The sequence below is a fragment of the Mya arenaria genome, chromosome 13, assembly GCF_026914265.1.
Source record: "Mya arenaria isolate MELC-2E11 chromosome 13, ASM2691426v1".
Lineage (NCBI taxonomy): Eukaryota > Metazoa > Mollusca > Bivalvia > Myida > Myidae > Mya > Mya arenaria.
The window spans coordinates 58,058,194-58,080,950 of NC_069134.1; the positions used below are offsets into that span (position 1 = coordinate 58,058,194).

At 34.6% G+C, this 22,757-nt stretch overlaps 2 protein-coding genes across 2 annotated transcripts in view; both read left to right on the forward strand.

The window, feature by feature from the left end:
- The first annotated feature begins 1,900 nt into the window (after positions 1-1,900).
- Positions 1,901-7,313, forward strand: LOC128213086 (PAT complex subunit Asterix-like). The gene is made up of 4 exons (XM_052918609.1): positions 1,901-2,024; positions 3,542-3,641; positions 4,219-4,316; positions 5,414-7,313. Exons 1-4 carry the CDS (start codon positions 1,975-1,977, stop codon positions 5,481-5,483), a joined length of 318 nt encoding a protein of 105 aa, XP_052774569.1. The 5' UTR covers positions 1,901-1,974; the 3' UTR covers positions 5,484-7,313.
- A 5,457-nt stretch (positions 7,314-12,770) lies between these two features.
- The window catches only part of LOC128214473 (muscle, skeletal receptor tyrosine protein kinase-like), a 57,810-nt gene continuing 47,823 nt past the window's right edge, over positions 12,771-22,757 (forward strand). Inside the window, exons 1-3 of the mRNA XM_052920961.1 lie at positions 12,771-13,200; positions 20,237-20,509; positions 22,407-22,540. Of these exons, the coding sequence (XP_052776921.1) occupies positions 13,107-13,200; positions 20,237-20,509; positions 22,407-22,540 (501 nt within the window). The 5' untranslated portion in view covers positions 12,771-13,106. The remainder of the gene's footprint in view (positions 13,201-20,236; positions 20,510-22,406; positions 22,541-22,757) is intronic.

A 22,757-nucleotide genomic window follows, 5' to 3' on the forward strand; every position in this document is an offset into this window, starting at 1 on the left:
AGTAATTGGTGAATTTCTTGTCGCCGACAGCGCTGTCTTTTTCGTTGATTGTTTTTTTTTCAAGGTTTCTAACCTCACATTAAACTTATCTTTGCCCGTTGGTACAAGCAGACCGTTCTGACCGAATATATTAGAAATTATTTCGTCTCTTTCTTTTTTGGGGATATCCAACGACGTTTTCCATGTGTCTGTTTGTGTTTACCAGGTAGACATCGTCTGATGGCGTTCTTGAAGACTAATTCTTCGTTGCTGCCTACTGTTAGGTGCTAAAGTTCGGTGTCTGTCAGATTGTCAGCACTGTCATGAAGAAATGAAGAGTACGCTCTTGTGGTCGAACTTTGATGAAGGAACGTCGGCCCAAAACAGATCGGATGATCGTTTATTCGTTGTTTGATAACATACATGTCCTTGTATACCGCTGGGGTTACATGGAATTCCGCATGATTATAAGTTTTGTCTATCCTCAGAACTGTGCCATTTTCCCGCCCACAGAAACGCTTGATGTCATTGATTTGTTGTTCTGTGTAGAGTGTAACAACTGGATTTTGAAGTCCGCTCATATGTTTGACACTCTGTACAAATTCATGTGACTTTGACATTTCTTCAACGCAGACGATTTGGTCAGCGATGTTTTTACTAGAACAAGGTGTCGTTTTGTTCTTTTTTGTTAATTTCGCATTTTACATTTCTTTGTTTGTCATAATCATCAGAGTTGGTCTGGTTTATTTCACTCTCTACATCTTTTACTGATCTGTTTTGTAGTTGTTATTTTTTAAGTTCGTTTCTCACTGATTGTTTGGTGCGCATGTACTTGGTGTTAGCAAAACCATAGTGCGCCCTTCCTGGAAATGTACCTATATATTCAACGATCGCTATGTTGTTTGACGCATCCGGCATGACTGAGTCTGACTTCTCTATCGAGGTAACTCGTTTCTTGAACTGTTCTTGATCGGCAGGAGAAGCTTTCAGATGCTGGTAGAACCGATGGACAGCTATGATGCTATAATATGATGATATTTTCTTCTGGCTGTGGATCGAACGGTAAAAACTTATTTTTTATTGCACAGTATAGTCCTTTACGTTCGAACATCGTGATGAGCTTTCCGTCACGTTCAATATGCATGTATGTTGAACAAGGTCATGCACCACCGACCCATGCGCCGCAATCGTCCCAGAACTAAGACCGTGGAGTGGTCCTGGAGTACACATTTGTTCTACGTCCTGCACTTAGTCGTCCGTGAAACTTCCGTGCTCTGACATACAGCCGTTCTCAGACGTACTGTCGTGTTCAGGCATACCGCTTATTAGATTTCCGTTCTAAGTGTCCAGCTGTCAATACATCTAGTATTTTAGTTGCTGTAGTTTTACAATTGATATTATTATTATTATTATTGTAATTTGAATAATGTAATATATAATTTGGATATAGCAATGGTGACCATGCATTTAAATACATGTTATATAACATTTTGAAAACTGATCTCTCTTGTGTGTTTATTATTACTTTCTAATCGGTTTCTATAGGCTATTTTCGCTATCTAGCTATACCGCATTTCTCTTTGCATTTGGGGTACAAAATTACTCCCTTTGCGGAAAAAAATGTGGATGTTACGGGCTCAATCCATGATCGGCCATTATAGGGCGCGGGCAGACTTTAAATAAACTCTACAACAACAACAACAACAACAACCAACCAACCTACCACCACCAACAACAACTATATACAAGGAAGCTGACACTTGGCCTATCGACACCTTTTTATATTATGTAAGGTTTACTTATAACTCTTGGCATTCTATTCAATAAATGAAAAAAAAAATATATTTTTAATAAATAAATAATTATTTGAGGTCTTATGAAAAACTAATTAGTTAGCTGTTTCACTCACAAACCGGTTTATCTTTGACAGAGGTAAAGTAATCAAAGCAACCTATCCGTGGCATCCGCTTGTCAATCTAGCTGAAAACGGACAAAATGTCATCTTCAACTCCATTCGATGCCAGAAGACCAAACAAAATCCACAGGTTAAATTCATTTTTACACATTTTACTATATAAATGGAAAGTCTGGCTCTTTGAATTCGTTTTCACTATAGGGGTCAACTGGCTTTGCTTCGGATATATATTTTCGGACTAATTATTACAGCTTCGCTTCCGAAAAAAGAGCCAGGGTTATTCTCATGGACTCTATTGTATACAGTGTCCAGTATATGGTATGTTCCCAATGGCAAAATGTATCTTTCACAATTTTCCTATGAAATAAATTAAAAACCAGAAGCTCCTAAATTCCGAAAAAAAGAACAATGAATATATAAACAAAACTGTTATTTTACTTACAAACAAGTGCCTATTCACCGAAAAATACAACGCTGGTATAATATCGGGGTCCTGTTGATAGCATGTCTTTGGCAGTTTATTTAAATAACAAATAATGAAATCATTATAAGTACACTGTTCTTTAAAAAAAGTTATAAATTAATATCAAATAAATTTAGTTAATATCAAATAAATTTAGTTATAACCCTTAAAGTTTTTTTACCAGTTAATGGTGTGTGTTTTTTTCAAACTAAAGAAAAATGGAAGCCAAGAAATAAACTGTGTCGAAAGATGGCAAATTTCAGAATAGCACAAAAAAACTGGTATATAAGTTAATCACTCTGTGGCTCCTGCTCTGCTGCTAAAGTAACTTTGCTGCATAAATCAAGGGATCCAATTGGAAGTGTAGTTTTAATGTCTGTCCTAGATTGTAAGATATAAAAAAAAATTAGGTTGCAAGATCAGAATAATTTACATTTTTCAATTTTAGCTGTCTGAATAAAAACAGGCATAGTTTATAATTTTCACTGATTTTACAGGTATGTACAAAACCAATTTAAAGTAATGTAATACAATAAAGATTCTGAATTGTTTGATGGCTACCAATTTAACTGCCTCATTGTAAACTTGCTATCAAATACAAGAGTCCCCCACACTTGAAAACTGATAAATCAAACTATATAGTCTGCAGGGCTTTCATTAGGAATTTGAAACTTGAATTATGAACTACCTTACTTTAGAATTTGGAAGATTTCTTTTCAAATATGGAAGTTTTAAGTCTCTTGAACACTTATGAGTATCTCCATTGAGTCAACAAGTCAAATAAAAACATAGAAAGTAGCAATACATGTTTTAAACTGTGAACCTATAAATCTTCAAAGTTTCTGTTCTTCCAAGACTAAATTTTGAAAGAATTTTGGGGAGTAATATACTTCACAACACCATTAATAGGAACCCCTGAGCTTCTGAAAGTGTCAAACTCTCTGATTTTTGATTTCTTGAGGAACAAACAGCTATTTTTAAAACCTCAATGTTTCTTACCTAATCCATCAGGCAAATCATGTCTCTTTATCAGTTATGTGTACAGATACTGATAGTGATAACTGATAAGGTTTATTTGTCAATTTTGTTAAATGAATCAGTTAACCCCAAAGAAAATTTGATAAATACGATAAACAGTAATTTTATTTTTATTGAATTAATATTGGATCACTTACTGTTTGCAGGTACAAACCAAAGGACACAAATGCCCCTGGGGATGACCCAACCCCCGACTACATGAATCTGCTAGGCATGATCTTCAGCATGTGTGGCCTTATGATGAAGGTAAGACTAGGAGAAAAATTATCAACCTTAGTTTAGAAGAACCTCAATCATTGTCCGCTTCTGATTTATGTATACCAGTGGTCGAAGTTAACACAGGTCTGCAAGCATTGCACAGTAAATGTTTTCTGAACTTCTGATCAAATTCTTGTTAAAAAAAATGATAGTAAACTCTAGTATAAGGATTTAGGCTTGTCCATCCAAAAGTATAATTATCCATGACTGGTATATCAGTTAACTGTAACTCAGTTGAGATTAAGGGTCATACTGAAATCTACTCTAGTCCATCTTAATGTTATTGGCTAATAATGGGTGTTCATAATATTGTTTATTTGGGCTTTGCTATGCCATTTTTTTAGTCTCAGTTTAATAACTTTCTCAGTGTTGGGGCATTTGTGTCTATAATAGCCAGCACACCTGCATGACTCACTGAAAACCCACATAACAAAACAGATTTATGTCACAATGGAACTTAAGCGGTTGTTTTCATCTGATGCTTTCTAAATAATCAAATCAAGTTTTGCTGATCCAGATTTTTTCCTCTTCTGGAAATTTTACATGCATAATGTTTCTATTTCAGCTGAAGTGGTGTGCGTGGTGTGCTGTCTACTGCTCGTTCATCAGCTTTGCCAACTCGCGCGCCTCTGAGGACACCAAGCAGACACTCAGCAGCTTCATGTAAGACCAGCATTTACTAAGGCTTTGAATCTGAGTTTGGGACTCAGAACCCCCCTCCCCCGCAACTGCAAAGTTTTATTTTATTATAAAAGCAAGCCCAGAAGTCATTTTACTAGTGCAGGGCTTGCGGGCTTGACCACTGCTGTCCTTTTTTGGAAGCACCCTTCTGCCCTCATGGGGACAAGCATTTTCAGCCTCCTGCCTTCTTAGAATTAAATGCTTAAGATAACCAACTTTGATAAAATCTTAAAATATAATTATGAATTGTACAAACTTGACACATTTGGAAGTTGAAACCTAGTAGTTATTCATTTAAGCATAATTATACCATTTTCTGTGAAATTCATTATGTTCAAATTCTTCACAGCCCGACCCATTTTGCTCTTTTCACCCTGAGCACTCTGTCCCTTTTCTGAAGCACCCTGTCCTTTTTAAAACCTGGCTAAAACCCTTACTTCTTGGCAATAATTTACATCTTTTGTAAAAATAATTATACTGAAGATATTTTGTAACATTTTAATAAGTTTGAGTGCGTGAGTCCCAAACTCAAGATGTTAGTAAATACCAAAATAATAAAGATGGAGTGAATTATATTAACACAAATTCCATGATTTTTTGCTTTTGTTTGAAAGTAAAAGGAAAGCAATTTTCCAGCTGTGTTATAATTAAGAAACAAATTGTTTTTTTGTTTTGTTTTTATAAATATCCATTTCAACTGAGCATCATTCCTAATACCGGTACTAGAAAAATAATGTTCTTTTGTACCAGCAACAAAGTCTATTCAAGTATCAAGCAGAAGGAGATATATTTTATTTATTTGCTTGATAGATAACTTGCAAGAAATTGAATATAACATGTTAAAGTTGTATGTAAAATAAGCCAAAATAAACAAAAATGAAATTTGGTAAAATTGTTCAAAAAATGGTACATTTTCATGTTTACCAGGATCATGTTTTTTCAAAACGAAATGTTTTAATCTTCACTACTTACAAATTATTCTTAGTACCAATTTAAATAGGACCATAAATTTTTAACCTTTATCATTGCTTTCTTCATGTTATATCATAAATGGTATATGATTGATCTTTCTATTTCAGGCTTTCCATATCAGCGGTTGTGATGTCATATCTCCAGAACCCCCAGCCAATGACTCCACCCTGGCAGTGATCCTCATCCCTCCTGACTCTGTCACCTGTCGCCACCCTGGGGCCAATATTTCTAACCCTGGGATCATAAACATACCTGTGCAATCAACACCTCATTTCAAAAGACTTTTTCAAACTGGATTATTATCCTGCGAAAATATTACAACAAAGCTTGTTTTTACCAAAAAATTAACTTTGAAACCTTAAACTATTTAGTTATATGCACTTCATGAAATAGTTTTAGCCCATTTGAACAATATCAGAAAAAAATCGGTATGTATATGAAATGTGTACAATTTCAAAAGTTGTTGATAAATATTTACCATAAGATAAAAAAGCCAAAATATCCAATATTATTATTATGTAGATTATTATTTAATTGCTCAGGTGTCATGTGTGAGAAAAAATACACTAAACACATATAAACACATATGCATATGTTTATTTTTATGTACCAGTTTGTTAAAATAGTGAAAATCAGTTTTATTACTTTTTTATATTTTATTTTTTAGTTCATGATAATATCTTAGGATGCTTGAAATCCCATCAAAAAGGTGGAACTGTTGCAATCCCATACATGTTCTGTTTGTAGCACTTTTTATTGATGTACTAGAATCTGACATTGTAATGTATAATGCTGATGAAAGTTTATAATAAGCATTCAAAAATCAGGACACTGTGCCGGTCAATTGAGTGATGGAGAAAGGAATAACGATGTTATTTAGAAATACTCATATCATCATATATAACGTCTGCGCATTAGTTGAGCTAGAAATCACTTTTAAGGTTTTAAAGTTAAACCATGTTTTGAGCATGTGAACGTCATGATTCAAATGAAATGAGATATATCTAATAACTAGTCTATATATATGAAACAGGAAAATGTCAAATGGAAATACAATGTCTAAATGGGATTTTTGTTGCCTGTTTTAGTACTGTTGCTATTTCAATGTTTGCAACAAAACTTTTTTTTTGTACATTTGTGAGATTTTTGATGAACTTTAAAATGTTCTTTTTATGTTTTATTTATAAATGCATATATCGCTTTGTATTTAAATGAGTGGCCATATTCTTAAAGCAAATTAAGTTGAATTTTCAACATTTGAACAAAGTAGTTTATTTTCTCTCTTTCTGAGGTGAATTTAATTATAAATAAAAATATTTGTACAACAAAAATAAAAAAATACACAATAAAATGGCCTAAATTTAGAACTCTGTTGAATACATTTAGTGAAAAGTAGATGGCATAAGAAAATAAGACATTTTTTACTAAGATACTCTTTGAACATGGCCCAAGAACATTTATTGAACTGTATCATAATTGTCAGTGGTTTTCTTTGCTGATGTGTATTCAGACAATTATAACAGTTGTTAAAATTAGCACAAGCCGGACACTGGTCAAATGTTTGCTGGAATTCATTAAATTCTAAATGTTATTTATTGGGGCTTATTACAACTTCCATAGCCCAGAAGCAATCTAAGAATTTGGGTTTGTTTATTCAAATGCCTTTCTTTAAACTGTAATTGTTATATACCGGGTAGCAAGTCCTTTGAAGTTTATGTAGCCCTATTGTAAAGTCAGATTATTTTTTTATTTAAATGCCTTTCTTTAAAACATATATCGTAAAACGTTATATATCCGCTTTTAACAATTTCTGTAGCCCAGAAGCAATCTAAGAATTTGGGTTTGGAATAAACAAACGGCTAATTTCAATGACTGTTGTAACTGTACTATCAGCGCTCCATATATCATGGCATTATAATCATCTGTACATCTAAGAGATGTGTTTTTATCCAAGACTAAACTGTTTTAACCATGTACTGTAAATAAACTGGAGAAGATGTTGATGAATCGGTGTTGAGTGAATGTTTTCATTTTGATTTATATCTGTTTATTCTCAGTCTGAGAAGAAAGTTAAAAGACGAGTAACACAATGTCAGTTCCAGACATTCTGCATCACTAGCAGACCCATGGGGAGGGAGGGGACGCACCTGGCACGCACCCCCTCCCACAACAATTGTCCCAGTAAACTTCTCATGTTAGTATGGTAAAAGAAATATGGCAGAAAGAAGTATGCACACAAATTTACTATTTTAGATAAACAAAGCCGAAATATTCTAGGGAAGGACCTCCAAATCCCGACCACTTTGGGAGCCTTTTTCGGATTCCTATGAGAAGGGGAACATGTCCGAATTTGCGCCGCTTTAGTGCATCCCAAAACGCAAAGGATGGCCCCACCAAAGTGAATTAGCCTAATTAGGCCTTTCCAAATTGATGGATACACAAGCGATGAATGCGGAAATCAAATGAAGTATGGTGGGTTATTTGTTGTTTTATTTTTAATTTGATGATCATTAGCATACACCCATAAACCATATATAGGTTTCTAGTACCGTGTCATTAACACAGAAAACACATTCGCATTTGTGATCAAGTGATATTTTTGCGTCCTCTAAGCTATATTCTAAATATTTTCGCACGTATAAACAGACTGGTCAAAATAGGGAACGGGGCTTTAAGTGTTTTCATCGTTACGTATATATATATGTTCAAATCACTTGAAAACCTGCACTGAACGGGGGGGTGTCTAGCACACCCAAAGGATTAAGACATTATACAAGTTGTTTTGTCGAAATCCCAACCCTAGCTAGAGCAGAGAGTTTTGTTACGCCTATCAATGTTTTGCCGCCGAACGTGGGTGGGTGGGGAGGCGGGAGCGGCGGAACACCAAGGAGATTAGGACAAAATGCATTTATTTTGTCGAAATCCCAAGGTTAGAACATGATAAGTTGTGAAAATCCCTTAAGCCGCAGGTGTTCTTAGAATGAAAAAGCCTTTGATTTTGCTAAGACCAAGTCTATTGCATGGGTAGGAGGTCTTACTGGGCAGGTCAAAATCCCACCTTTCAAGAATCACCCGCTGTCAGAGGTCCCCTTTATGCACGCCGCTGCCCCTGGTGGCAAACATTGGTTGGAGTTAATACTAGAAGTTTTTTTTACCTTCAATATTTATGCCCCCTTTTGAAAAAAGTGGGGTATATTGTTTTGCACATGTCGGTCGGTCTGTCTGTCTGTCTGTCTGTCTGTCGGTCGGTCGGAATACCAAATGGTTTCCGATCAATAACTTGAGAACGCTTTGACCGAGGGACCTCATACTTGGTATGTGTATTGGTCATCACCAGCAGATGAACCCTATTGATTTTGAGGTCAGTGGGTCAAAGGTCAAGGTCAGTGTGACCTTTACATGAAAAACGGTTTCCGATCAATAACTTGAGAACGCTTTGACCCAGGAACCTCATACTTGGTAGGTGTATTGGTCATGACCAGCAGATGAACCCTATTGATTTTGAGGTCAGTGGGTCAAAGGTCAAGGTCAGTGTGACCTTAACATGAAAAACGGTTTCCGATCAATAACTTGAGAACGCTTTGACCCAGGGACCTCATACTAGGTAGGCTTATTGGTCATGACCAGCAGATGAACCCTATTGATTTTGAGGTCAGTGGGTCAAAGGTCAAGGTCAGTGTGACTGTAAGCTGAAAAAAGGTTTTCTGATTGTCCATATTTTATTTAAGTGTCCAAATCCTACTAACAATTTGGCTCCCAAGGGGGCATAAATGTTTCACTAACATCTCTTGTTAAATATGTCTTGGTAGCTTCTGGCATTGACATCACGATTGCTATGTGTATAATTCCGTGTAAAATCGGCAGCAAATTAGGACAGAACAGCTAGAGGACATGATGCATAATAATTATGTTAATAACATTAGCCAGAATTAGACGCGGTCGGTGTGATGGAAGCGGTCAGTGTGATGGACAGATATGAACCAGATCAACAGTAGAACGATATCTCCGGCCGTAAACACTGATTTTGTTTGATAAATACTGCTTCTGTTTGCCCAGAGATCGCATTAATGACCACTTGTGTTTAGATTAGAGATTGTAATTAGCTGGACAAGATAGCCCCCCGACCTTCGTTCAATTTACTGATTTACTGGGTGATTCGCTACTTATTTTGACACAGATGCAATTCTACTTATTTCAATTGCATTAGCATGGTTTGATTAGTCTATATATAACGGAGAATCGTAGCCAATAGTGAAATATTTACTTCTGGTGTTCATGTGCACGAGGTGAAATATATTGAGATCTCGCACTGAAACAAACAAATGACGTCGTTGAAATGAGCCATTTAAATTGAGTACCAGCATTGTGCGCGCTGACTTTTGATTTGGATGTTTGGACGTGAGAAAGGGCTAAAATTTCAGAACCGAAAGAATATCAATTTGTAATTTCACTGTTTAAAACAGTGAAATATATTGTTAATTTCAATGATAAATCTCTATTAATCATAAAAAAAAATATAAAGAAGTGTACGCGAACGTAACGCAATTTTGGAAATGACGTCATTGAAATTGTTTTAAAGTCCTTTGCGCGCAGACGTTTAATTCGAAATTGAGAGAGGGCATATGTTTCAAAACCGTAAAGATATCAAACTGTTATTTCACTGTTTAAAACACTGAACTATAAATCTAATTTCACTGATAAATCTCTATAAATCAAAGCATATTTCAAAGAAATGTACGCGAACGTAGTCATTTTGGAACTGACTTCGTTGAAATTGTGTCCAAGTCCTGTGCGCGCTGACGTTTGTTTTGGAAATGAGAGCGGCATTAAATTACAAAACAGTGAACGATATCAAATAGTTAGTTCTAATAAGGGGTATCAGTCAGAGCTGGTACAAAAAAAGGTTATAAAAAACAACAACACCAAATCTGGTTGATACTACCACCAATTTATAATATCGTACTAACCTGGTGCCGACATCGGCTGCGAAGCCTTCTGCGGCAGACAAAGTGACTCCCAATGCAGGAACCCAGCAGACACGCAAAGAACAAGATGTCTCCCTCTTTCAGAGCTTAAACACAGAAATTAAGGTACCATGAAACTTGGTGCATGTATTCATAGTTATGAGAAAGGGCGTATGGAGAGGACGGCCTATCGCTCCGGTCAAAATGTTATTTGAGCTATGTCACTAATTCGATTTAGAAGAAAAAAACGGATTGCGTTGGACGCTTTCGTTTTTTGAATATAATGATAGTGCTCTTTGATAGCTTTTCAGTTTTTATCTCGTCTGTTCAATTTTCGTTGAAAGTAATAAATCTTTTCGTCAGGTTTTTCTTGTGCCTAGTGTTTTATCAACAGCTGTTACAGGTGGCACCATCGTGTAAAACTAGTTAAACATTTGTTTTACGCGGAACATAAACACATACTATTAGTACGGCATAATTATAATGGTACATAAATCTCTTTTTACGACAACGTTTACACTCATTTCTACAATCATAATCGCGTAATGAGAAATGGCACTTCCTAGAATACAAATGTTTCCGCTGTACTTGTCTCGGAAATAATGTTCCTGGTGCTATTTACACGCCTCGTTTAGCGCCTGATCTGTCTACCATTGAGCTTATTTCATGCTCACTGGCTTGACATACGATGGATTGAACAGCAGAAAATATGGCACTGAAGGTGAAATGAATATTTCTGTCAAAATTTTGGTTGATCACAAAAACGGTTGCATGCAGCCGGGGCTATGATCCTAGCATGCACCATGAAGGACAAATGTTTAAATGTCATTGTCGTTGCAAATGCTCAAAACAGAAGAACGAAAGATGCGCCATCGATTTGTTGCTGATTTTTTTTTAAAATATAATTTTCTTTGCAAATGCTCACAACAAAAAAAAAACACGAAAGAGGCGCCTACGATGTGTTGTTGTAGTTGTGATTTCAATATAATTGTCTTTGCAAATGCTGACAAGTACGCCGACAATTTGTTGTTGACGGTTCTTAGATTAAGTCAGAGTCAAGTGTACGTTTTACTACCAGTTTTAAATAACCCAAATCAGTTGTTAACATTATATGATGATGATGATAATGCTGCTGCTGCTGTTGCTGTCGATGATGATAATGATGATGATGAGGAGGAGGGGGGGGACAAAGAGGATGATGAGTTGTTTTCACTTTATTTCGCTGTAAAGAACAATAACACTTGTAAAGTCCGTTTCTTGTGATGCCTGGTCGGCTCCAAAAAAAATATAACTGAAAAAGAAAAATGTCTAAATAATAAAAACCATTAAAAATCGATACAAAAGTAGAGAGCATTTCAAAAGAAAAGTTTTCGAAAATAATGAAATGTTCACCATGTTAAAAATGTTCAGTAAGATACTGCTTAATGAATAAGGCCCACGTGACGACATCAGAGGCCATCTGTCTAATATATACAGCAACTTTGATCCATCATGAAAATGAAAAGCGTTCCTAGCATTGCTGATGAGCCCAGCGCTGTCAAACCATATGTCACTGAACCCAGCGGGACGTTCCGGAGAATTCGTGAGCAAATACATACATACAATACATACATCTATATAATGGTCCTAACATGTTATTGACGAGTTATCTGATAGTTCCTGTAAAATTGTCGAGATAATATGTTAATGATCGGCATTTCACTGATTATATCTACAAATCAGCAAGAATAATCAGAGAAAATGCAGTGGCGGTTCTTGCTTCGGCTAAATCGCGGTAGAATCGTGTGCTACAATGCACGGGAGTCTGGTACTAAGCCTCGTGCAGTGGGAATAATAGGAAAACTGCAAAAAAGGTTAATATTGAGGATGATAAAGAAGTTAAGTTAATGAACTAAATATGTTTAAAAATTAAATCGTTCGCAGCATTGCATGGGTATTATATTTTAATTATTTTTTATTACGAGATACACTCAGACTTTTATTTTCAAGTTTATTTTTTTATTCGATAACATGATTCAGCTGTCTTCGAAAAGTATGAGTTGATAAAATTGCACAGTCACAAGTTTAAATATATAACACAAATAATAAAAATAATTCCCACATTTTACGTGGTAGAAACGTAGCTACGGGCCTGTTAACATTTCCGCGTTCTTGTGTTTGGAACTAATAACTCATAATTTGTCCGTTAATTTACTGCTAATGAAGTTTGGTGCAGAATAACCGCTTGCAGGAATAGTTAATTAAGGTATAAACATCATTGCTGATGGGAAATGTTATCATTTGTGTGAAGTCCGTACCTTCAGGGCGAAAATGGCACTTTTTAAAATTCTCCCAAATTAGAAAGTATATTTACGCACGTGTTATTGTCTAAATATAGCCCACAGGTGATTGGTTAATCTCGACCTCCTGTCATTTCGATCTGTCGGGACATGTGCTTTTATTATGCGCAGTGGACAAGTAAAGTTGACAAGTTCGCGCAGTGATAATACATCAAGCGAAACGGTTAAATCTGGCATATAGACAGTTGACAGAAGTTGTGAAAGTTTTGTGTTATTATAAAAACAGATGAGGTGATTTAATTGTGCTAATTGTCATTTGAAAATAAAGGTAAATCAGTGAGTCAAACGATAAAGTTGGATTTAAAATATAGTTGTCAAAATTCGTGTGTTATTTGTGTGAAACAACTCGTGTGAAATATGTTTTTCTTTAGTTGGATTGAAGTGTAAACCGACAGATTACGTCTTAAGAGATGTGTTGAATATTGTGTATTGCTAATTGGCAATTAGTGTATTAAAGATTTGTGGATTTACGAAAAAATGACTATTTCAAGATACAAATGTTACAGATAACACATGCATTGTCTGGTAGGATGACAGACGGGGTCCAGCTCTGGCTATATTTAGGATTTATGCTGACATTCTGTAGCGCTGGTGAGTAATGTATATTCGGACGAATTGACCTGTCACCTTTCGTATAGAATTAGCGGCGCTTTTGATGTCTACCTTGATTGATTGATCTGGTTCTTTTCGTATTTATTTGCGATTTTAGGACTTTTAGGCATAAGAAAAGTTTAATGCTGGCATAAGTCTACAAAGGCATGTTGGCATTATCTTTAATGAAAACATAATTATGTTTCAAGCACGATGTCATTTATTGGAATGTTGGTATCAAAGTTATGCCAAGGATTAAAGACTGACATGCATCTCATTGAAATAAACTGTATATTGAATGTTTGTAAAATGCATGCTCGAAATCACAGTAGCTTAAAGAAAGAAAATACATCCATTATGTTAATAAAAACTCTTTATGTTTGTGCAAGCTCTTTTAGCTCATCTGAGCATTTCATTTGCTTTTACATGTCTGTGCTATTTTATAACCATCCCATTTTGGCGTGCAGTATTTGAGGATTTTTTAAGAGTATTCATTTAACAAGAGAGTTGTATCCGGTATGCAGAACTAATATATCATCAGTTAAGACAGTTTTCAATATGCAAACATACAAATTAAAAAATATCTATTATTTTCTTAAGATTTGTTTGGACTGGAGTACTTGCGGGGATTGGGAGGGGGGCGTACAGACCTCAACAAATGCACTCACCCGCTCAAATTTGCAAGTGAATTTCAAGGTCTGGCGTGAAAAAATTCAATCACACTTGTCCGCCACGGGAATACTTTTTTTCAGATTCAAATATTAATCTTATTTATTTTTGTAAAACAAAATGATTGCGAAAAACATTCCAATGTAAATAGTCAAATCAAATCTGGAAATATGACCTCATATGATTTTTTATCAAATGCATATGGTCAAGTGTTGAGATTGTTTAATCAATTATATGTTGTAGATAATTCCTCAGGGAATTGAAGAAAATAAATAATTAATCATTAATAATTATATTATTATCAAAGGAATTAATGTGTTTTATTGTTTGTGAACATGTTAATTTTGTGCAGGGCGAGTAGATTTTCAGGGTCACTCCCCTGCATTGCAAGTGACCCTGCATTTAGGTCATGTTCTTTGAGGCCTGGGTTTAACCCTCATATATAAGCTTTTGAAATTGTTCTTCAGTCTGTAATTTAATTTAAGTTTGAAAATGGGCCATGTCTTATCAAAAGTAGGTTACAAGGTCATCTGTTAAAAAATGGGATATGAAAGTACATGTAGGTCATTAGGTCAAATATTGCAAATCAGACAACATTTTAAAACACACACTTTCAGCCAATGTCAATTGCGGGAGACAGAGTGTTCAAATTCAAGTTTAAATTTAGGTAATGTCTGATCTGACAATGACATACTAGGTGAGAACTGTATACTCAAAAGTCTTTTTTTTTTCTTTATCTTCATAAACTTGGTCAATCAAATTTAGGTCAAGTATAGTTATGGGTCATGTTATATGTACAAGCATAAGAAAAACTTTGTTTACTCTCAAGGAGCCAGATTTTCTACCAAATGTCATGAAACTTAGTAAGAATATCTATTGTAATAAATAGGTCATTAGGTCATATTTTTAAAAAATATTTCAGGGGTCCCATTTACTACCCAATATTCATGAAATTTTGTCTGAATGTAAATCAAGTTCTACTACTGGTCAAGTTTGAATATGTAAACAGTATTATGTTTGAACAAAAAATAGGTCAACTGGTAAAATGTTCAGAAAAACCTTGGCAGCACTCTTCGCGGCCACATGATAGATAAATGTTTTCCTATGAAATAATTTTAAGGTTATCATAATTATCTAACACTGAAATTAGATTTTGGTGCATACTTTGGATGTGTAAATCTCTTTTCAAGATGAAAGAAAAAAATGTCTGGTTTTGGAAACAGTTGTCGCAAGACCACTTGATAACACTATATTGTCAGTTGAAAATAACACTGATATTTGTTGGGTCAGAAATGTCCCCGAGTACACTTTAATTGTTCGGAAGATATGAATTCTTTACAAGTTAATTTTACTCAATCTTTACATAGACTTTGAACAAATATTACATACAATGCCTGGTTTTGCCCATATTGGCAAGATTCCCAGAGATTTGAAAAAAAGTTGGCACCACTACAACTATTTGCAGTGTAAAAATCACCACAGTTGTATAATTTGTAATATCAAACAATGTGCCACATTGTCAAAATATTTGTCAAATGCACTTGAAGTTGTGAGAGTCATTTGTAAAGAAATGTAAATGTAGCCATTTTGTAAGTCAGACACTGAACCAAATTAGTGCCATGTAACTAAACACATAATTTTTGGCATTAAAGTAGCATGAATCTGGGTATTAAAAACATCCAAGGGCTGTCTCTTTTCATGTTCCTAATACATGTTTGTAGGTTCATAAATGTCCGTCTCCCACCCAAGAAGTTGTGAGGTTGAGCTTGTGCTGTTCAGATGATCGATTATTATCGAAAATTGAACGGTTGGGCTTGAAATTGGTGACAATCGATTGTATTTGGGCATAAGCGATCATGAATTTAACTGGCGAGTTGTTTTTCTTCTTTCCTTTCATTATTGGGTTTGATTAATATCCGCCAATTTTCTCCTTTGAGTTCGTATATGTATTCGGAAGTGTTGAGTTGTTATCGCTAACAATATGGTGGAATGCAACATCCACACTAAATAACATACGCATAACATAACCATAGTTAAGGATTATTAGTTATTGTACAAGAATAAAACTACAATTACGGTATAGTCAAAAACCGATTGTACCGGTTACTTGAGTGGAACTGTTCATCGATAGTCAAACTGGAACTGATTCCCAACACTAGTTTGAGCCTCATTCTCTTGATCTTGGATGAAAAATGCTAGTACTGATTTTTACCCAGAAATAGACTTGCTTCTTAGTGATCAACTCAAAGCGCCTTCATAGTTGAGCTGAAATGAATTAGTTTTTAATGTTAAAATATGTACGTTTTTTCCAAAATGTGAAAATGAAATTCCCTTTTTGTCTTGAAAAAAATACGCCAAAACATAAAAATGGACCCATTTTGTGTATGGTATAGTTTGTGTATTCATCAAGAAACAATCTTGACCACATTCTTTTATATTTTTAGTCTAAAAAATATTTTTTAAAGCATTAAAGCATTCAAAATTTATTGAAAATGACTCATTTGTATCCAATCAGAATGGCACTGACCCCCTTTCCAAATTGTTGGATTTTTTTTTTAAGAAAACACTAGCCCCATTTTTTCAAGGTTTTGGCACTTGCCATTTTGGGTGCAACATGAATCATTGGTTTCCCCGGGCGCTCTCAGAGTATGCCCTTGTTAAGGCCGGGCTTGTTTTTAAATATCGGATTGTTATAATAGATAGGCCTACATCAGAGTTAAATATTTCAAATTAAGTATTTAAGATTTGCTTGTATGATTTGCCGGGCCTGTACTATATCACCTTTTTAATAAGGCTAAAATGTATTTTCCCATTTGTAGGTATAGCTAGCTATCTATTGACCTGATTCTGTTATGGGCGAATACTTTGAATTCAAAACAGGTTGTAAATACCTTAACTCTGTTGGAGGTATATCACACTTAGTTTGCTCTTGTCGTGTTTAAAAATCGCTTAAAAATCTTCAACTGAATACAGTTTTATATACTCAATGCAGTAATGAAGATCACAGAAAACTATGTTTTGATGTTCATTGGGCTGTATTTATCTGTTCAGGAATCGCTATTTCTTTAACGCTTCATTGATATCATGTAAATACGCACTTGCACCGTTAGTTCTGAAACAAAGGACAGACACATAATTAGGCTTAAAATAGTTCGCATAACATTTCTAAAATTAATTTACTTCAAATTTTCTAAAATTTGAGTAAAATTTAGTAAAGCCATTCTCTTACATATAGCATTTCAATATTCAGCATGATCAAGACAATCAATTTAACACTTGCTGTAGTGTATTAAACTAGCAGAAAAAACAAGTGTGTATAAGAAAGATGTTTGTCTAAAAGATCAAAACAAGTTTGTTTAGTTCATCATGTTATCCTGAATTATTTATCACATCATTGCCACTTTGATTCAAAAAGGGGCGTTTCTTATACATGTATATCATTCAACAATTTTTAGAATTTTATTCTAACTTGCTCTTGCTAAAGAAATTTAAAAGAGGAGGTATTTTTCACATGCTCATTTACTTTATTCAGATAATATACATGAACATTATATAAATTATATAAAGAATAATATCATAAAATAAGATTGAAATGTTAAGGAAAACCCAACCGCTCCTGGCAAAACCCCTCAGCCCTAGATGGTCTTTTAACTAAGATAAAAAAAATGAGATTTTCCAATTTTAATTTTGTTGACCATTACGTGAAATCTATTTGTGTTGATTATTTTATACATAATATACAGAAATGTCATGGTATCAAACATTTATGACTTAGTTACTTTGTTGTTTGATTGGACTTAAAAAACACATACAAAAAACCACATAACTTTGTCCCTTGCCATATGTAGAATTTTTGGGACTGTTGTCCTAAACTGAAATATTTTTTTAAGGCCTTAAAGGGGCTAGACACCAGATGATCCAATTATAGGCATATACAATATTTCTTCAAAACAAGCCTAGAATTGTCAATGCCATGCAGCTAGTAGGAGACCGATAATATATCATTTTACATGATTAAAAGAAAATTTTGTGGCTGTCTCAGTCGAGTTTACCTGTTTAGCGTATAATGGTTTCCAAGTTTATAGTGTGTATATTTAGCATGTGAAAGTCACCTAATTAGTACAGATTCATATACCGACCCTATCTTTATATTAACAAGGATTTACGTGGTAGACAAAGCCATTAAATTTCGCATTGGAAAAATACACAAAAACTGCGACAGGTACATGTGTTGAAAGCGATGTGATAATCTGATCAGTAAGTAAGATTCAAGGCGTTGTACACAACGCTATCAATTTAATTTAATGTTTTGACAATTTTTCTTTTTTCTTTCAATTGTATCATTTGGTGTCTAGTCCCTTCAACATAACTTAAATTAGCAAGTATGACTTAAAAGGCTCATGATAGTCGTCTAACGCCCCAAAACCCTGTTGTTTTTCTAAAGCCGAAAAAATATATGTAATGTAAAAAAATCATTTCGTGAATACAGTGGCATCGCATGCCTTTATTTGTTCAGTCCAAAATGAATTGTTCATTCATTTCATTCCTGTGAAATAATTTCATGCCATCCATTTTGAACTTTACAAATAAAATTTAGAGCATAGAAATTTGATAATTATATGAAAAAATTATAACAAGAGGAAATATTCGGTACCATTACACGAGCTAGTACGACAGTTGATCGAAATACAATATCACGATTATAACCACTTTCCCCTCCGCTGTGAACACAGGAAATTAGGCATGGATTAATTGCATTATTATTACTTGACAATTTCTCGCTATATGAACTTAAAGTATTTACTATTTATTTAATGTGTTTCGCTATATTTCTTCCTTGCCACATGATTCCTTTGAAGTTCATGTTTAAATACATGTATTTATTTATTCATATCAGTTCTTTTTTCACCATTTTAGGAATGGTGTCTGATAGGGAAATATGTGTAATTTAAAAAAAAATATAGGAATTCAAATTTTGCGTAGTACAAAAGGTTACAAGAATGCATGTTTTAAAAAAAAGACAGAAAAGATAAAACAATGTAATAAAGTTTGATTCTATTAGAACTCACCAAATCCGGTTTCTTCAAAAATACAGTTTGGGGGTCCATTTTTTTATGAGATTAATTGGGAACTTTCTTTTCATCTTTCTGGAGGGAGTGCATGATTAAGCAATGAGAAACTTTGGCCCATAGTTGGTTAGAAAAACACCCCATATCCTTGTATACCCAGTGCAGTGTTTTTTTCAACTTAATAGGGAGTCACAGTCAGCGGGGCCCTATGATAGGGGGACAATTAGTGTTGTTTTAGCAAAAAGGGGGAAAATTCTGACATGATATTTATAATGTTTAACATTTTTTCTAACCTTTAATTCAACAAACCTATGAGTATATTCATGAATGGCACTTAATTGCTGCAATTTCTAAATGACAATGGTCCTCAAAAAATTAATAATATATTTTTTTACCTGGGTTGTGGAAAAATATATGTTTTTTCAGGAGGGGAATGGGGCCGAATTTTAGCTCTAAATAGGGCCAAAAAGATACACTGCAGTGTGTTAAAATCTGGTAAATTCCAGGTTGTGGAAAATTATATGATTTTTTCAGGAGGGGAATGGGGCCGAATTTCAGCCCTAAATAGGGCCAAAAAAATACACTGCAGTGTGTTAAACTCTGGTAAATTCCATAAAAACGAAATAAGTGCACCATTTACCATTTGTGGTTCTTATCGCATAATGTAGATGTAACTTCTAATGTGTTCATTGTATCTGATGTAAAAATAGATTGTCATTTTATTGAGCCATGCAATGTAAATATTGTTTAACATGCACTCTTACTCCCAAAAAGATGTACCACAATTATATTGATAATTATTTAAATGTTCTGAAAAGGATGAATAAATATTGAAAACAGTGGTTCTTATATTAAGGATACCGTGTTTAATTTGAATGAAAGGTGCAGAAAACACGGTATTTCTACCTTAAGAGACATAGTTGATCACTGTAAATCTTTTAGGACCCACCAGTCATTTAATATTGTTCATTTTCAGCTATTCAATACACGGTCACTATTTTGTTATCAGTAATTAATATTTTCTATAAATGTATTACGGTATTTAGTAAGTAGTTAAAAGACTTATCACTCAAGATTTAGGTTTGTTATACATGTGTATATGTATTGATTTAAAATAGGAGTGTCACTTTTAAAAAACTACCTCTTCAGTAAAACCAAAAGCCTGGCTCACCTGAGGCATGTAAAATAGACATGATTTTTTATTGGAATCCTTAAAGTAAATTATTTGGGTTCTTTAATTCTTATGTGCTAAAATTAATTAAAAATCCCAAATAAGTCTATATATTTATCCATTTTAGAACTACTTATTACTCGTCCCCCAAAGAACGCTACCGTCCTCCAAAACACGCGCTACCTGATGCACTGTGAGGCTGCTGGAGAACCAAAACCACGCATAAAGTGGTTTCACGATGAGGAAGAGATGCCGCGTGTCGGGATCAACTACCGCATCGGCAGCACGGGGACGCTTCGGTTCAGGGACGTGAAAGTGTCAGATCGAGGAACGTATCGGTGTCGAGTGGAGAGTGGGCGAGAAGTGTTGTACTCCGATTCGGTGTTGCTCATCGTCGAAGGTTAGTTATAGCTCTTTTTTGAAAGAAAAACTGCAGGACCGTCATTTTTACTGAATTTTTTATCTTTCCCATTTTCAGTAGTATGACAAATACATGTATTGAAGCATTTTATTAATAAATTTTATTTTTTATTAAACATGAATTAAAAATAAGACCAGGCAGGATATGCTTAAGAGATTTGTTACTCTATTGACAGATTGTATAGATCTTTGTTAAAGTTAACTATGTTGTTAACGTGATCGTTGTTAACTTCCAAATCTTAAATACTCTGAAAGTTTTATCGACGGACATCACTGTTATCTGTGGCACACTTCACAAACATATTGAGACAACTGATTCAGCTCTGCTTGTTTTTAAATATCATCATTAAAAGTTAACAACCCTGCCATTAACAAGTTGGTTAATTTAACAACTTTCTGAAAAATCAGCCCTATATATAGCCAAAATTCAAAATGGAAAGATGTTTTACATGTTCTCTTATGATTAATAGCCCATCGTCAATCAGTTTAAATACCCAATAATGGATAATAAAATTGTGTTCCAAATTTCAACACTACAAAGTGATAAAGTCTAATAAAAAAATAATGCAGCGTATAATTTTAACCACATTCACATGGTTATGTTTAATCTGCGCGATTGTTAATCTGCAACATATTAACGTAATTGTACTTCTCTGGAGAAGGCATTTAGTAAGTATTGGTGCAATGTAATACGAAATAAGTAACATGCATTTTCCTGTAAATAATTACATTGCCATCACTGGTAATCAGCAGTGAGCTGTGAAATTCACATGCTTAAAGGCCAATACAAATAATATTGCACTTATGTTTTTGGTGTCACTTGACTTACCCGAACGATGTTTTAAAGAATAAATAAGTGGGGTTTGATAAAGAATGTCAGAATTGTTAAAAAAACATGTTCGATTTAGGGATTACATAATATGGTCAATGTGATACTTAAGAAAATGACTTAGGTAAGGAAATGAACTCAGATGTTTTATGAATACTGGCCAGCATTAAAGCATTAAGCATAGGCCTAGTACCCCCAGTTTTGTTTTGGTTGGCCTTAATTATCTGCAGATGTGGTTCAAATTTAGTGTGATTGTCTTAGAACCCCCAGTTTTGTTTTGGTTGGCCTTAATTATCTGCAGATGTGGTTCAAATTTAGTGTGATTGTCTTAGAACCCCCAGTTTTGTTTTGGTTGGCCTTAAGTCAGTATCTGCAGATATGGTGCAAATTTAGTGTGGTAGTCTTAGAACCCCCAGTTTTGTTTTTGTTGGCCTTAGTAAGTATCTGCAGATACGGTGCAAATTTAGTGTGGTAGTCTTAGAACCCCCAGTTTTGTTGGCCTTAGTAAGTATCTGCAGATACGGTGCAAATTTAGTGTGGTAGTCTTAGAACCCCCAGTTTTGTTGGCCTTAGTAAGTATCTGCAGATATGGTGCAAATTTAGTGTGGTAGTCTTAGAACCCCCAGTTTTGTTTTTGTTGGCCTTAGTAAGTATCTGCAGATACGGTGCAAATTTAGTGTGGTAGTCTTAGAACCCCCAGTTTTGTTTTTGTTGGCCTTAGTCAGTATCTGCAGATGTGGTGCAAACTAAGTGTGGAGAGTATGTGATGAATGACATTCATGTGGCAAAACATTCAATAATCTGTTTTACCAATTATTCGAGGGTGTGAGTCAGGGTCTAGGCTCGTGAGTTGTGTCAACCCTACAGTCGAAAGTAATTCCTGAATGCCCTAGTGATGAAATATCTCCGCTTTTAAACAGTTCATTACGAGTTTACAACTTTTGATGAAATATTATTTAAATTTTGCTATGCAAGATTAAACCAAATGATGTTTGTCAATGCTTTTTTTCTTACCAAATTAGCTAATGATATTTGCTTTTTCCCGCAGTTGAGGTGGAGATCATCCAGACATGGCCTTCATCAGGGAAACTGATGGTTCCGGAGCTTGAGGACGTAAGGCTCACATGCAAGGCTGGAGGGATCCCCGCGCCAGCCATTCAGTGGAGGAAAAATGGCATCTCTGTAAGTTAAACCATGGAAATGAGATTGGGAACCCTTTTGTTACATAAATGACGCTAGCTTTTATGGATTGAAAATCAGCCTCATATCAAAGTTGGGAGAACATCATTTTATTTATTTTTTGGATTATTTTTCACCATGCGTTGATGACAGGTCTCGAAAAATAAATTTTACAATCAGGAATCAATCATCATAACTAATTATGATCAAAACTTTGACG